At 38.9% G+C, this 16,497-nt stretch overlaps 1 protein-coding gene across 1 annotated transcript; it reads left to right on the top strand.

Annotated features, from left to right (window-relative positions):
- Window positions 1–15,087: 15,087 nt before the first annotated feature.
- GPR33 (G protein-coupled receptor 33) lies at window positions 15,088–16,110 on the top strand. Its single transcript, XM_061159664.1, has one exon. The coding sequence runs from the start codon at window positions 15,088–15,090 to the stop codon at window positions 16,108–16,110; it is 1,023 nt and encodes a 340-aa protein (XP_061015647.1).
- The last annotated feature ends 387 nt before the right edge of the window (window positions 16,111–16,497 follow it).

Genomic DNA, 16,497 nt, shown 5'->3' with positions numbered 1-16,497 from the left:
CGCTTTCTGCCATAAGGGTGGTGTCATCCAGCTATGGTCACATCTTTTTATCTCGTATTAAATTTTAAAAATAGCCTGCAAGGGACTATCAAATGATGCAAGGGATTATCAAATATAGTTATCAAAATGATGATGTAAAAAAAAATGATGATGTTGATGTATATTCATTAATATATTAGTCTATTAAGATGAAAGACATGTATAACACATTAAATGGAAAGTTACCAAACAGGATTCATAGTGGGTCCCATTTTTATGGAAATGTAATACATATTTAGATCTATATACCACAGTCAAAAACAAAAACTAGTCAGTTAAACTTTTTTAAAAGCTCTTTAAGATAAATAGGGGACATCTGAAACGTACAGACTCTAAGTGATAGGACTGAGGCCAAGTCTTATTAAAAAAAAATAGTAAAAGATTTGACTTCAGATGCATCTGAAGTCAAAGCTTTTTTTTTATACCCTTTTGTTAGGTTATTTTTTGGTCACCCTTTAAGCAGTGCTGCAGGCTCCTCAGAGGAATCCTTACTTGGAAGTAAAGAAACCTACACTAGACTCCCTTGCTGCTGCTGCTAAGTCGCTTCAGTTGTGTCCAACTCTGTGCAACCCCAAAGACGGCAGCCCACCAGGCTCCCCCATCCCTGGGATTCTCCTGGCAAGAACACTGGAGTGGGTTGCCATTTCCTTCTCCAATGTATGAAAGTGAAAAGTGAAAGTGAAGTCGCTCAGTCATGTCTGACTCTTAGCGACCCCATGGACTGCAGCCTACCAGGCTCCTCCATCCATAGGATTTTCCAGGCAACAGTACTTAAGGCTTCATAAAAGCAAGGTTCCGGGGTGTGTGTGTTAGTTGCTCAGTCATGTCTGACTCTGTGCCAAACTCCTTTGACCATGGAATTCTCCAGGCAAGAATACTGAAAGGGGAACAAACACAGGTCTCCTGCATTGCAGGCAGGTTCTTTACCGTCTGAGCCACCAGGGAAGCCCAAGTTTCAGGTAGCCATGAGAAAACTCTTCACTTCCAAACTGGCTACAGTCATGATGACTCCTTACTTACATTGATTAAGCCACAGTAGGCTCAAGTTGCCTTGGTTTTCATAATGTCTGCATCCACAACTTTGGGGAAAAAACATAAATAAGCCACATTTGACTATGGCTTTCATAAGCATACCTTAAAGGATGTGGTTTTATAAGTATATTAAAATATTTAATTTCATTCCTCTAGGTATCTCAGGACCTTTGATATTATCAGATTATAATCTTAGTCAAGGACCACTTTATATTGTCCTACATTATTTCACTTACTGAGCAACAGAAATTTCTCATTTCCGTTGTGAAGACAGAGAAAGAAAAGGAGCATGATTCATAAGACAAGGAACTCTGAATTCTAGTCTTATATTATATTCTGATAATTGTGGTTTTGAAATAAAGAAAAGAAGAGAGGGACCTAGGATATTGCCTAAGAGACCTGAAACTAAAATGAGCTGGAAAACTACTGATTTTTATATCAAAACCTTAAAGAGAATTTCCTGTCTAACTAGCAAACAGTAAGAAATATTTATCTTCAGGAAATCACCCTTATCAGCTATTTTAAGGTCAAAAAAGTTAAGGAAATTTTCATTCTACCTGTCTAGTTCTCCTTAGTAGAAATCTTCACTAACTTTAACAATTATATCTCACACTTAACTTGGAAGTCTCAAGATAATATATATGGAGGAAAGACCAAAAATCATGTTAATATTACACCATAAATTTTAGTTTCAGAATTCAATACCTCAATGTAAAATATTTTCCTTCTACTATTTATTCATAGTAGTAGTATTATAACATAAAAGAACACATTTCTTAAGTTAAATCTTACACCTGTGCTGTCCAATATAGCATTTATCAAGCATTTGTTTGATGTATGGGTGGATCAAATTAAGATGTGCTTTAACTGTAAAATACACATCAGAACTTTACATTTTAAGAATGAGTAAACTAAAATGGACTGGAATGTATGAATTTAACTCAGAGGACCATTATATCTACTATTATGGGCAAGAATCCCTAATAAGAAACAGAGTAGCCCTCGAGCTAACAAGAGTCCAAAATGCAGTACTTGGATGCAATCTCAAAAACAACAGAATGATGTTTGTTTCTGAGGCAAACCATTCAACACAACAGTAATCCAAGTCTATGCCCCAACCAGTAATGCTGAAGAAGCCGAAGGAAGACCTACAAGACCTTCTAGAACTAACACCCAAAAAATATGTCCTTTTCATTATAGGGGGCTGGAATGCAAAAGTAGGAAGTCAAGAAACACCTGGAGTAACAGGCAAATTTGGCCTTGGGGTACAAAATAAAGCAGGGCAAAAGCTAACAGAGTTTTGCCAAGATAATGCACTGGTCATAGCAAACACCCTCTTCCAACACAAGAGAAGACTCTACACATGGACATCACCAGATGGTCAATACCGAAATCAGATTGATTACATTCTTTGCAGAATGTAGATGGAGAAGCTCTATACAGTCAGCAAAAACAAGACTGGGAGTTGACTGTGGCTCATATCATGAACTCCTTATTGCCAAATTCAGACTTAAATTGAAGAAAGTAGGGAAAACCACTAGATCATTCAGGTATGACCTAAATCAAATCCCTTATGATTACACAGTGGAAGTGAGAAATAAATTCAACGGATTAGATCTGATAGACAGAGTGCCTGAAGAACTATGGGCGGAGGTTTGTGACACTGTATAGGAGGCAGTGATTAAGACCATCGCCAAGAAAAATAAATGCAAAAAGACAAAATGGTTGTCTGAGGAGGCCTTACAAATAGCTGAGAAAAGAAGAGAAGCAAAAGACCAAGGAGAAAAGGAAAGATATATGAATCTGAATGCAGAGTTCCAAGGAGAGATAAAAAAGCCTTCCTCGGTGATCAAGGCAAAGAAATAGAGGAAAACAATAGAATGGGAAAAACTAGAGATCTCTTCAAGAAAATTAGAGATACCAAGGGAACATTTCATGCAAAGATGGGCAAAATAAAGGACAGAAATGGTATGGACCTAACAGAAGCAGAAGAAATTAAGAAGAGGTGGCAACAATACACAGAAGAACTATACAAAAAAGATCTTAATGACCCAGATAACCATGATGGTGTGATCATTCACCTAGAAACAGACATTCTGGAATGCAAAGTCAAGTGGGCCTTAAGAAGCATCACTGCAAAGCTAATGGAGGTGATGGAATTCTAGCTGACCTATTTCAAATCCTAAAAGATGATGCTGTGAAAGTGTTGCATTCAATATGCCATCAAATTTGGAAAACTCAGCAGTGGCCACAGGACTGGAAAAGATCAACTTTCATTTCAATCCCAGAGAAAGGCAATGCCAAAAAATGTTCAAACTACCACACAATTGCACTCATCTCATATGCTAACCAAGTAATGCTCAAAATTCTCCAAGCCAGGCTTCAACAGTAAGTGAACCATGAACTTCCAGATGCTCAAGCTGGATTTAGAAAAGGCAGAGGAGCGAGAGATTAAATTGCCAACATCCATGGATCATCAAACAAGCAAGAGAGTTCCAGAAAAACATCTATTTCTGCATTTTTGACTACACCAAAGCCTTTGGCTGTGTGGATCACAACAAAGTGTGGAAAATTCTTCAAGAGATGGGAATACCAGTATACCTTACCTGCCTCCTGAGAAATCTGTAGGCACATCAAGAAGTATCAGTTAGAACTGGACACGGAACAACAGGTTGGTTCCAAATCGGGAAAGGAGTGCATCAAGGCTGTATATTGTCACCCTGCTTATTTAACTTATATGCAGAGTACATCATGTGAAATGCCAGGATGGATGAAGCACAAGCTGGAATCAAGATTGCCAGGAAAAATATCAATAACCTCAGATATGCAGGTGATACCACCCTTACGGCAGAAAGCGAAGAAAAACTAAAGAGCCTCTTGATGAAAGTGAAAGAGGAGCATGAAAAAGCTGGCTTAAAACTCAACATTCAAAAAACTAAGATCATGGCATCTGGTCCCATCACTTCATGACAAATAGCTAGGGAATTAATGGAAACAGTGAGAGACTATTTTTGGGGACTCCAAAATCACTGCAGATGGGTGACTGCAGTCATGAAATTAAAAGATGCTTGTTCCTTGGAAGAAAAACTATGACTAACCTAGACAGCATACTAAAAAGCAGAGACATTACTTTGCCAACAAAGGTTCATCTAGTCAAAGCCACGGTTTTTCCAGCAGTCACATATGGATATGAGAGCTGGACCATAAAGAAAGCCGAGCACCAAAGAACTGATACTGGTAGTGGAGGAAACTCTTGAGAGTCCCTTGGACTGTAGGTAGATGAAACCAGTCAATCCTAAAGGAACTGATTGGAAATCAGTCCTAAATATTCATTGGAAGGACTAATGCTGAAGCTGAAACTCCAATACTTTGGCCACGTGATGCAAAGAACTGACTCATTTGAAAAGACCCTAATGATTGAAGGCAGGAGGAGAAGGGGATGATAGAGGATGAGATGGTTGGATGGCATCACCGATGCTATGGACATGTGTTTGAGTAAGCTCCAAGAGTTGGTGGTGGACAAGGAAGCCTGGCATGCTGCGGTCCATGCTGTTGCAACGAGTCGGACATGACTGAGAGACTGAACTGAACACATCAGGATTTAAAGACCCTCAAAAAAGGATGCAAATACTTCAATAATTTTGTATTGATTAAATGTTGAAATTATAATATTTGTATATATAGTTAAATGAAATAACATCATTAAAATGAATTCTACCTACTGCTTTTTACTTTTTAAATTGACTTCTGGAAAATTTTAATATGACTTGCATAATATTTCTACTGGACAGCACTGCCTTCACTTTTCAGTAATTTTAGGATACTAAATCGGGAGAATATTAAACTTCATTCCTAAATTCTTGGGATATCTCAAGCTTACAGTTTACCTTAAAAAAGGATCAGAAACGTAAAATCTACATACACGGTTAACAAAATAAAAAGCATGAAACTCATGTGCACCTACATATATCTGTACCTCCTAAATCCTTTCACTTACCCCCACTTCGTCTCCACTACTTGGTCCAAGTTGCCTTTGTCTCTTGTCTGAACTAACAGAATAGTCTCGAACAGATGTAGCAGCACCTCTCTGATGCCCACCCATAACTCCTTGTTATTACTGTGTCAGTTCTTGCTGGCCAAATTTCCTCTGCCAGGATCCACTTTCTTTTAAGCCCAAAACTTTCTCTGATCAAAGGATCCCATTATATCACATCTGTGAAAAAGGAAGTACCAAGAAATTAATACCTTCTGGGAGCATCCATCAACCAAAAATTGACAGGAATTGGTATATAAACACCCAAGCTCCTTGTCCCTTGGCTGGGGTAACCCAGTGGTATATGCTCTACACCATTTTCCAGAGTTCTCAGTGGGATTAAGCATTAATTACCCACAACCATATCTACATTCCATAGGGCGGCCAAGAGTCAGACACTACTGAGTGACTGAGCCCAGCGCAGTACCTTGTTTATTGGTTCACCCTTCATTTGCTCCTGCCCTTCCCTCTCTTCCTCATCCCTTGTCAGAGTTTCCTGGGGTCATTTCAGAAAAAAACCACTTACTTTAGAATCCTTGTCTATGGGTCTACGTCTTGTCTATGGAACACAAACTGAGATAATTAGTTTTCCCACTGCCACACTCATCTTTAACCAACCCAGTCTCCACCTTAAAAGCCAGACTATCTTTTTAAACTATCACCAGAATCATATCACTTCTTACCTAAAACCTTTCAGTGATTTCCACTGCTTTTAGGATAAGGACTATCTGATACCTTAGTTTGAAGTTTCTAGATGTTGATTCCAATGATTACTTTATTACCTGAGTTCCTTTGCCACACTTTAGAGATCTTACCATCAAACAAAACATTGTAGATCAACTACACTTCAATCAAAAGCTTTTGTAAAAAACAGAACTTCTGCACCTTGAACATTGCAAATTCTAGTATCCTACTTCAACCACAGTCTATATTCATACAAACATGACTATACCTTCACCAGACCTCCAGTCCCTCAACCCTGCCCTTTCTCTCCCTCTGTCAAACTCACAATGGTTTTGCTATTCTTCCTAAACTCCTAGAAATATCACTTCTACTATATTATCAGCACTCTCAACTCTGTTGGCCCCCTGCTCTGGTAGTATTAGCATGGAAACCATCAGCCAAGAATATTTTGACAATCTGCTTCTTCTACATCCAGGCTGAAAGTAAATGTAACAGAGTTGATGGTTGATAATTTTAAATTTTCACAATGAGGTATTTTTCCCCATTCCCAGGGGGAATCCACAAATAAGTGATCCTAATTTCAAATAGACCCAAATCATAGCTCAATACTTTAAATGTGCTCATCACTTCCATTGGAAATTCTAAATTTTCACTATTTTCCATCACCCTTCTTTTGTTCACTTTCAGCAGATTACACTGAGTCTGAGTTTGCAGAGAAGCAAGTCTATCAAGGCCTCAATTCTATCATCCTGTCAAAAGCCCATCTCCCCACCTGTGCTCCAAAACCCCAACCTTTTTCCTCCAAGACTGAATCTGAATCCAAGTCTTTCCATAAACAAGATGCAGACCAACTTCCCAGCCTCACATTCTGCCTCTCCTGAAGATACATCCTACCTGCAGTTCCTGGAATGCTGCCCAGACATGGAGAGCATCTGGAGCCTGATGTGGTGGATCTCACCCAATAAGACTAGGAGCAGACGAACCCAGGAGATAGTTTCCTGAATAAGGCTGAATTTCTGTTTCCAGGAATGCTATCAGAACAAGGACCCAGTCAAGGAGGAGAACACAAGCCATAAATCATGACATGAGGTTGAAAGGTCATGAACCAAAGATTCTAATAAGTGGGGAGACCTAATTCAGAGAGCAAGAGCAGACAGAAAGTAGAAAGGGGTCAATAAGGAGGAAACAGACAGGGAGCAAGAAGTGAGTTAGGTCCAGGGTAATGGTATTCTCTTAATCCCTGTACACTTGGCTCCTTTAGGTCATCCAAAGTCATTAAATGTCACCTACTGAAAGACTTTTCCCAGCAGCCCCTTTTGGCTAGTCACTTAGTTACTCATCACATTGCTATGTCTTAATTAATAACACTCTGCATAATACTGTAGGTGCTAGCTGACATTTGATTGTTGATTTATTGTACGTCTCTCCCAACTAGAATGTAAGCTCCAATAGAACAAAACTCTTCTTATTTATTCTATAACCCCAGTGACAAAAACATTGATGATAAATATTAAATAAATGAATTAAATCTCAGGAATACTTTGCATTTTTTAAAGACCTCCAAATGGTTCTAACTTCAGTCAGAATGAAAACCATTGGGTTAATAGATGTATTGTTGTTCCCACTGTGCTGGGATGTGGAAAAGACAATATTTTTTAATTATTTGCTTTCCCTAGTCTTGAACATTCTCTGGCATGCATTAGATACTCAATAAATATTTCTTGAATTGCACTGCCTGGATTTGTTCCAGCCCACTGGGTTTGCCAGTGTCCTCTGATACAGCTTATATACTAATATTAATGATCATGTATTTAACATACATGTGCCAGGTACTGTGCTAACCCCTTATATATAGTATCAAAGAATTGTTATTAATAATTCTTAATAATATTTAATAACTTATTAATTCTCAAAAGAATACTTCAGGAGAGGAGTTTTCTTTCTTTTTTCACACGTACAAATGAGGAAACTTGAGACTCAGGAAGGTTTTATATATATGGTAAGTAAAAGAGTTAGAATTTAAAACTATGGCTTTGTGTTCTATCCTATATTGTTTTGTGCAATCAATATAGTGCCTATAAGTAGTGCATCAGTATTTTTAGTGTACATTATTTCTTCCCTAAATCTTTTATTAATTAATAATGGAATCTAGAACAAGTTTCCAAGTATCTTGATGGATCTTAGTCTCTTCACCTACAGCACCAGGAATTAGATGAAGTTAACTGCTTGATTTCCTTCAGCTCTAAAATTATATACATATATGAGTTCATAGACTTTCAAGCATTTCACCATCTGTTTTTGCATTTCTATTTCATACTGTGATCACATCAAAACAACATAAAACAGTTTCCATTTCCATGAATCCTCCTCTTGAAACCACCAGACTTATTTTGAAATATAAAAAGTGAAATGAATGAAGTCATACCAAAGCCGCAGAAGAAAAGTTCCTTCCTCAAACAGTTTGCATCTTTCTCAGCAGAGATAATATCATTGATGTAATTACCTATTAGATAAAAAATTCTCACTAATGAGAGTGTTTCACAGGGGAGTAATGGAAGAATGAAATTTTAGGCTATGTAATAGTGGTACTAGCCCTTGTGAAAATTTTGGGGTGGGGGTGGGGGTAAGGAATTAAACACTAGTCCCAAATATATTAATTATTTATGAATTTTACTAAATGTTGAGTTTGGAAATGAAGAGTGGAGTGGGGAGGAGGAAGAACCTGGCCCAAATTCCATTTTGTACTAATGAAATAGTAAAGGGCAGTGGAAGGAGCCCTTAGTTCTGTTTTTGGTGGAAACCTATTGTGAATCACTCAGCTTCTCTCAATCTCATTTTGCTAATCTTCAAAATTAGTAGGTGTGGATCAAATAATATCTCAGGTTGTTCCAAATCTGTGAATTAGCTCACAGGGTATGAAAACCTAGCAAGAAATTCCTTTTAAAAGGCAGTTCAGTTCAGTTCAGTTCAATTCAGCCGCTCATTCATGTCCAACTCTTTGGACCCCATGGACTGCAGCACACCAGGCTGCCTTGTCCATTGACAACTCCCGGAGTCTACTCAAACTTATGTCCATTGAGTCGGTGATGCCATCAAACCATCTCATCCTTTGTCGTCCCCTTCTCCTCCCACCTTCAATCTTTCCCAGCATCACGGTCTTTTCAAATGAGTCAGTTTTTCGCATCACGTGCCCAAAGTATTAGAGTTTCAGCTTCAGCATCAGTCCTGCTAATGAATAATCAGGACTGACTTCCTTTAGGATGGACTGGTTGGATCTCCTTGCAGTCCAAGGGACTCTCAAGAGTCTTTTCCAACACCACAGTTCAAAAGCATCAATTCTTCGGCGCTCAGCTTTCTTCATAGTCCAACTCTTGCATCCATACATGACTACTGGAAAAACCATAGCTTTCACTAGACGGACCTTTGTTGGCAAAGTAATGTCTCTGTTTTTAGTATGCTGTCTAGGTTCGTCATAATTTTTCTCCCACAGAGTAAGCATCTTTTAATTTCATGGCTGCAGTCACCATTTGCAGTGATTTTGGAGCCCCCCAAAATAAAGTCTGCCACTGTTTCCATTGATTCCCATCTATTTGCCATGAAGTGATGGGACCAGATGCCATGATCTTAGTTTTCTGAATGTTGAGTTTTAAGCCAACTTTTTCACTCTCCTCTTTCACTTTCATCAAGAGACTCTTTAGTTCTTCTTCGCTTTCTGCTGTAAGGGTGGTATCATCTGCATATCTGAGGTTATTGATATCTCTCCTGGAAATCTTGATTCCAGCTTGCGCTGTATCCAGTCCAGCATTTCTCATGATTAGCAAGTTTGAAAACTTATCTTGAAGCAAAGAAGATCAGTTCTTAGGTTGAAGATCATAGCTTCGAATGAAATTAAGAACTAAAATGTAAGTCTATTTTTCATAAGGCTACAGTAGCAATGAAGGCTTTACAATTCTAACACAAATAATGGATTCCTGAGCTTCACTGCTGAAGCCACACAGCAGTTTTGATGTGTTTTTTCTCCACTGGCAGTGCAGAGATGAGGAGGAAAGCAAGCGGGAGAGAAATCAGGACACTGAGGTCAGCACAGAGGCTGATCCTAAAAATTTCAGAGGTGGATTAAAGAGAAGCAAATAGAAAATGTAGGGCTCAGTCAGTCATAAATACATTACACGCATTGTAGGATTTTCTTATAATGCGATTGTCTTCTTGGATATGGTAACCGCTTCTGTGTTCTTTCTAGCCATTCTCAACAACTGTACAAATGCAGATCTTTCTGCCTGTCAGTCACTAAACAATATTAATTTTTGGCCTGTTATCATACATTCCATTTTACTGTGAAACTCGATATTTGAATTTTCCTTTCTGATCACTGTCTCTCCAGCAGGAGATTCTACCATTTTCAGATTCTAACTTTTCGATGCTTAATAGTTATAACCTCCCTATGTACCCAACATCATGCATCCATATGCTAATTAACAAGCTAGAATCAAGGCAGAGTAGGTGTCTGGTGGGATGACCAAATATGAGATGGTAATTTTTTTTGAGAAGGTGATTTTTAATCAGTGTTTTAACACCAGAAATAAGCTTTGTTAATGGAATAACGATAGTTAAACAGAATAATACTTTTGAACTGTGGTGTTGGAGAAGACTCTTGAGAGTCCCTTGGACTGCAAGGAGATACAACCAGTCCACCCTAAAGGAAATCAGTCCTGAATATTCATTGGAAGGACTGATGGTGAAGGTCAAACTCCAATACTTTGGCCACCTGATGTGAAGAACTGACTCATTTGAAAAGACCGTGATGCTGGGAAAGATTGAAGGTGGGAGGAGAAGGGGACGACAGAGGATGAGATGGTTGGATGGCATCACTGACTCAATGCACATGGATTTGGGTAAACTCAGGGAGTTGGTGATGGACAGGGAAGCCTGGAGTGCTGCAGTCCATGGGGTCGCAAAGAGTCAGACATGACTGAGCGACTGAACTGAACTGAACTGAAATAGAGTAACCTGAATAGCATAACATTGTTTATGGAATTTTTTCAATTTTTCCTTAAAATGGAGAAATGATTTGAAGAAATACTCAACTCTCTGCCTACACCTTTAGAGTATACATTCCACAGAAAAAGGAAGAGGAAACAGCAAGAGGAAGTCTTGCTGAATATTTAAATAGTAGGTTCATGGCTGGGGAGTAGCATAGGCAAGAAGAAAAGCAGCTGAAAGGCAGGCAAATTGTCACTAACTTTTGCCTCTGTCCCTGGAGAGGAAACTGCTGATATAGAATCCCTTTGACCCTCCCAAGACCGTCTGGTGTGAAGATACAACTTCAAGGTAAGGTTCCCTGAGATAGCAGGTTTATCCTAGAGCTATCACCTGAATAGACCCTCTAGGCTCACTCCAGATCAAGCTTCCAGAGATTCTTGTGGTCGCCTCCTCCACAGTAGCTTGATGTTTCCAAGCTAAGGTGGGGTCTGCCTGAAAGTCACTTATGCCAAAGGTACCACTATAGTAAGGCTTCATAATAACTCTGACAGCCCTTGCCCCAATAGAGGAAAATTTAGATTTTTTCAGAAATCCCTAGTGGTACTCTAGAATTTAGTAGTTGGGCTTTGGGAAAGAGAAATATGACATTAAAAGGGCAAAATGAGGCTCCAGCTACCCTTAATATAACAAGTTGAGGGGACTTCGCTGGCAGGCCAGTGGTTAAGAATTCGTGCTTCCACAGCAGAGGGTGTGGGTTTGATCCCTGATCAGGGAAAAAAGATTCCACATGCCATGCAGTGAGGCAAAAAAAAGTTCAACAAACAGGTAAAAAGTTATTGAATGCTTAACACATGCTATGAAGGGAGGTAAGTGATCCAAATATATTATCTCACTTAGTCCTCATAAGAAGTCACTGGGGTTTAGAAGATGAAACAGGCTTGGAGTTAAGAGTCCAAAATCATAGAACTGGTAAGTGGTAGAGACAGGATTGAAACCCAGTTCGGTGGGATGCCAGAGCCCCAGTTCTGCCCCGTTAGTTTATAAGTGCCATGCTGTTCTGTGCTGTGTTCAGTCACGCCCTACTCTTTGCAGTCCCATGGACTGTAGCCCACCAGGATCCTCTATCCTTGGAATTTTCCAAGCAAGAATGCTAGAGAGAGTTGCCATTCCTTCTTCCACAGGATTTTCCCGACCCAGGGATTGAACCTGCATCTTTTGCATATCCTGCATTCGCAGGCGAGTTCTTTACCACTAGCGACACCTGGGAAGGCCCAATTTATAAGTAACTACTTTAAAACCATTTCAAAAGATGTATAAGGATGAAGAAATCTCCTGGTCCTGTGCAATAAATCAGGGTTCCTAGGAAACTTTATCAGAGAAGGCAATGGCACCCCACTCCAGGACTCTTGCCTGGAAAGTCCCATGGACGGAGGAGCCTGGTAGGCTGCAGTCCATGGGGTTGTGAAGAGTCGGACACGACTGAGTGACTTCACTTTCACTTTTCACTTTCATGCATTGGAGAAGGAAATGGCAACCCACTCCAGTATTCTTGCCTGGAGAATCCCAGGGACGGGGAAGACTGGTGGGCTTCTGTCTATGGGGTCGCACAGAGTTGGACACGACTGAAGCGACTTAGCAGTAGCAGCCGCAGAAAACTTTATATGCTCTTCAGAATCACTACCAATGTTGATTTTCCTCAAGTCCTACATTACTTTCAGTCACCCTTCTAGACGGAGCCCAGCCACACAATTTTTAATAAAACCTTCTCTATAATTCAGTTTCTCATATGCACATACAGAGCTATCATACACACAACCAGGCAAACACTAAACATATACACACTACACAGATAAACACACACATGGACTGCTGATACCACAGAGACCATAAGAATATGCCACACACACTCAGATCACAGATACATACACATACACACTCACCTCCACACACATCCTCCCATGAATTCAAACACACACCATTAGAGACACACACACCATGTATGCACACACACACACACAAATGCACCACAAATATAAAGACAGACCACAGGCACACAGACACACAGGTACACACATACACACCACACACAAATAGATACACATAGGTCTACACACACAATATCAGAAACCCTCCATAGGATTTTGTTTCTCCTTGTCTACACACGCCCCACTCTCTGTCTAGTTTCCACCATATTCATCATCTCATTAACAACTCATCTCCCACCACCGGGCTCTTCTCTTTGTCCTACTCCTTCCCAAACAGGAAAAACACAGCTCTTTTCTTTCTATTCCCCAGAGCAACCACCAACACAAGAAAGTTGTGATTAATGAGGATAAGGGAGACATGACACCATGCCAAAGCACAGCAAGTGGATTAAAATTAAATATTAAGACATTCCTCATTTTAAATCCCCTGTGTCATCTCTGCTTCTCAGAATATCTCATTGGCCCTTCCTCCTCTGTAATCCTCCCACCCTCCTGCTGTGTTTTCATGTGGCCCCTCTCTGGAGAACATCCTCACTCGTCCTCCCTCTTCCCATAGTCCCAGGACCTTTACCCAGCCTCTTCCTAGGGCTCCAACTCTTTCACTCACCATTGCTCATCCATGCCATGTCCCAAGACTTCACTTTTTATACCCAAAGCAGACTACCAAGGTATCTTCCCGAACAGGATCATTTTTCTACTTGGCAGGGAAAATCTTGCAACTCTCTTAGCAGGCAGAATTAACTTAAGGCAGTTGTGATTTCAACAGCAATTATGCTATTTCTTCTCTTTCTGTATTCTTAGAATGTTTTTGTTTAGTGAAAAAAAGTTATTAGTAATTTCTACTGCTTTACCCAGTTTATCAAAAACCAATTAGTTGATATGATTCTATTATAATAGCTATTTCCCAAAATACTCTCAGGTCTATATTTTCAATACTATAGGGGCATTTATTCAAGAAATAGGATATTCTGAATCATCAAAGACTCTGTTTCATGGAACACCACTAAAATACTACACATGTGGATAGACCTAGAGATTGTCATACTGAGTGAAGAAAGTCAGACACAGAAAGACAAATATCATATGATATTTCTTATATGTGGAATCTAAAAAAAATGAGGGTACAAATGAATTTATTTACAAAACAGAAGTAGAGTCACACATGTAGAAAACAAACTTATGGTTAGCAGGAGATAAAAGGGAAGAGGCATAAATTGGAAGATTGGGACTGACATATACACACTACTATATAAAAAATAGATAATAATAAGAAACAGCTGCATAGCACAGGTAACAGTCCTCCATACTCTGTAATGGCCTATATGGGAAAAGAATATATTAAAAAAAAGAGTGGATATGTGTATATATATAACTGTTTCACTTTGCTCTACTCTTGAAACTAACACAACATTGTAAATCAACTATACTGCAATAAAGTTTTTTTCATTAAAAAAACACTATACATGAATTTCCAATTTTCAAAGAAATAACAAAACACTGGTAGGGCTCCCCACCTGCCACAGTGGAGGTATGGTGGGAGATGTTGATGAATAAGAAATTAAACGCCTCCTTCATTTTCTCCTCTGTTTAAATATTTGCCTTTATATGGGAAAAAAACTATTTTTATATAAAGCTCCTTGCATACAACAAGCATTGGATAAATATAAGTTCCTTGACTTCTCTCTCCTCTCCAAGAAAGAGCAGCTATGAGGTTCTACAATACACCCTCCTCTTTCATTGATTTTGGAAGGCCCTTCATGATCTCACAGTGCCAGAGAGCTCCCATATGAACTGAGTGTTAAATACTATTAATAGCTAATAACATTTATTATATATAATTAGCTCATGGGAGAAGTCTAACTATAGCTCCAACATGATTACTAATTTGCAGCCATTGTTATATTTGTTATTCAGTTTCATTAGCAACATTACCCTAACCAAGTCCTAGTCAAGTAAAACTGTTTCTACACTGCCTTATTCAAGAATCTGTGCCCATCAAGAAGGGTCAGACTTCTGGCTAATACCTAATTAGAATACTTTTAGCTACCTAAATCACTTAACAAAGTAAAAATATTCCAAATGTTACTTCTGTTTCACATTAATTCATTGCATCTATAGTGTTTCTATATTTGGTGCTCACATTAATCTGATCCTAATTCCTCATACAAAAATAAAGAAAAATATCTAATTTGTATTGTTGCAGAAATATTATTTGTCATTTTAAAAACACAGCCATTTTGAATATTAATATGCAAAAATTACTATTTTAATTTCCATGTTTAATCATGTCCTTTGCTTCTTTTTTGTTGTCATTTCCAGTTTCTCATTCCAATTATGGACCTGACCAACTCTACTGATTATCTGCTCAATGACTCTACTTTAATAAGAAACAGAACTCACATCTCAACTTCTGCCTCAGCAGTGATTGTTGTAGTTCTTTTGTTTATGTCATTTTTAATTGGCACGATCACCAATGGTCTCTATCTATGGGTGCTAAAATTCAAAATGAAAAAGACTGTCAATACTCTCTTATATTTTCATCTCATTCTCTCCTATTTTATTTCAATATTATTTTTGCCAGTTTTGGCCATCTCTCACCTTCAAGACAATCACTGGAGCTTTGGAAGGGCTACGTGCAAGATCTTCAACAGCATTTTGTATGCAGCAATGTTCGCCTCTGTCTTCTTCATCTCAGCCATCAGTGTTGATCGTTATCTTCTCACTTTTCACCCGGTGTGGTCACAACTGCATCGAACCCCACGCTGGGCTTCCAGCATCATCCTGGGAATCTGGATCTTTGCTGCTGCCCTTGGCATGCCCTATGTGGTTTTCAGGGAGACACATGCTGACCATAGAGGAAGGGTAACCTGCCAAAACAACTATGCTGTGTCTACTAACTGGGAGAGCAAAAAGATGCAAACATTAAGGAAATGGATTCATGTAGCCTGTTTCAGCAGCCGCTTCTTGCTGGGCTTCCTTCTGCCTTTCCTCATCATCACCTTTTGTTATGAAAAAGTAGCCAAAAAGATGAAAGAGAGGGGACTGTTGAAATCCAGCAAGCCCTTCAAAGTCATGATGACAGCCATTGTCTCCTTCTTTGTGTGTTGGATGCCCTATCATGTATACCAAGGCTTACTTCTCACTGAAAACAGATCTCTGTTTTTCCAGGTGACTCTTTTACTCACAGTGGTAACTACTACCTTCAATACTGTGTTTTCTCCCACACTCTACCTCTTTATTGGGGAGAACTTCAGAAAAGTTTTCAAGAAGTCTGTCCTTGTTCTTTTTGAGTCAACATTCAGTGAGGATTCCTCGTCAGAAAGGACAGAAAACCTAAATTCAGAAGCCGACATGTAAATTTTGGATCCCAGAGCAAACAGTGGGCTCTTAGTCAAAGACATCATCAGAGACAAATACTCAGCTTTTGTGTATGATATACTGTCTATATTAGAGAGACACCTGGACTGTACTATAGTTAGATTTATGAATATTATAAGGGCTATAAAATGTGGTAGGTAATGTTGAAAATGTGGTGGGTAATGTTGAAAATGTGGTGGGTAATGTTGAAAAGGTGATTTTTTTTCTTTTTACTTTGTGGTAAAATACATGCAACATATAACACCATTTATTTTTCATTGTACATTTTGGTGGCATTAAATTCACAGTATTTTGCAATAATCACCACTATCTATTCCCAAAATTTTTAATCACCAGAAAGAGAAACTGTACCCGTTAAGCAGTAAC

The sequence above is a fragment of the Dama dama genome, chromosome 13 (genome assembly GCF_033118175.1).
Source record: "Dama dama isolate Ldn47 chromosome 13, ASM3311817v1, whole genome shotgun sequence".
Classification (NCBI taxonomy): Eukaryota; Metazoa; Chordata; class Mammalia; order Artiodactyla; family Cervidae; genus Dama; species Dama dama.
Note: the sequence above shows the minus strand (reverse complement) of the source record. Positions and strands in the feature narration are given on the sequence as shown.

Coding starts and splice junctions, on each gene's coding strand:
- GPR33 (XM_061159664.1), top strand. CDS start 15,088: ATGGACCTGACCAACTCTACTGATTATCTGCTCAATGACTCTACTTTA.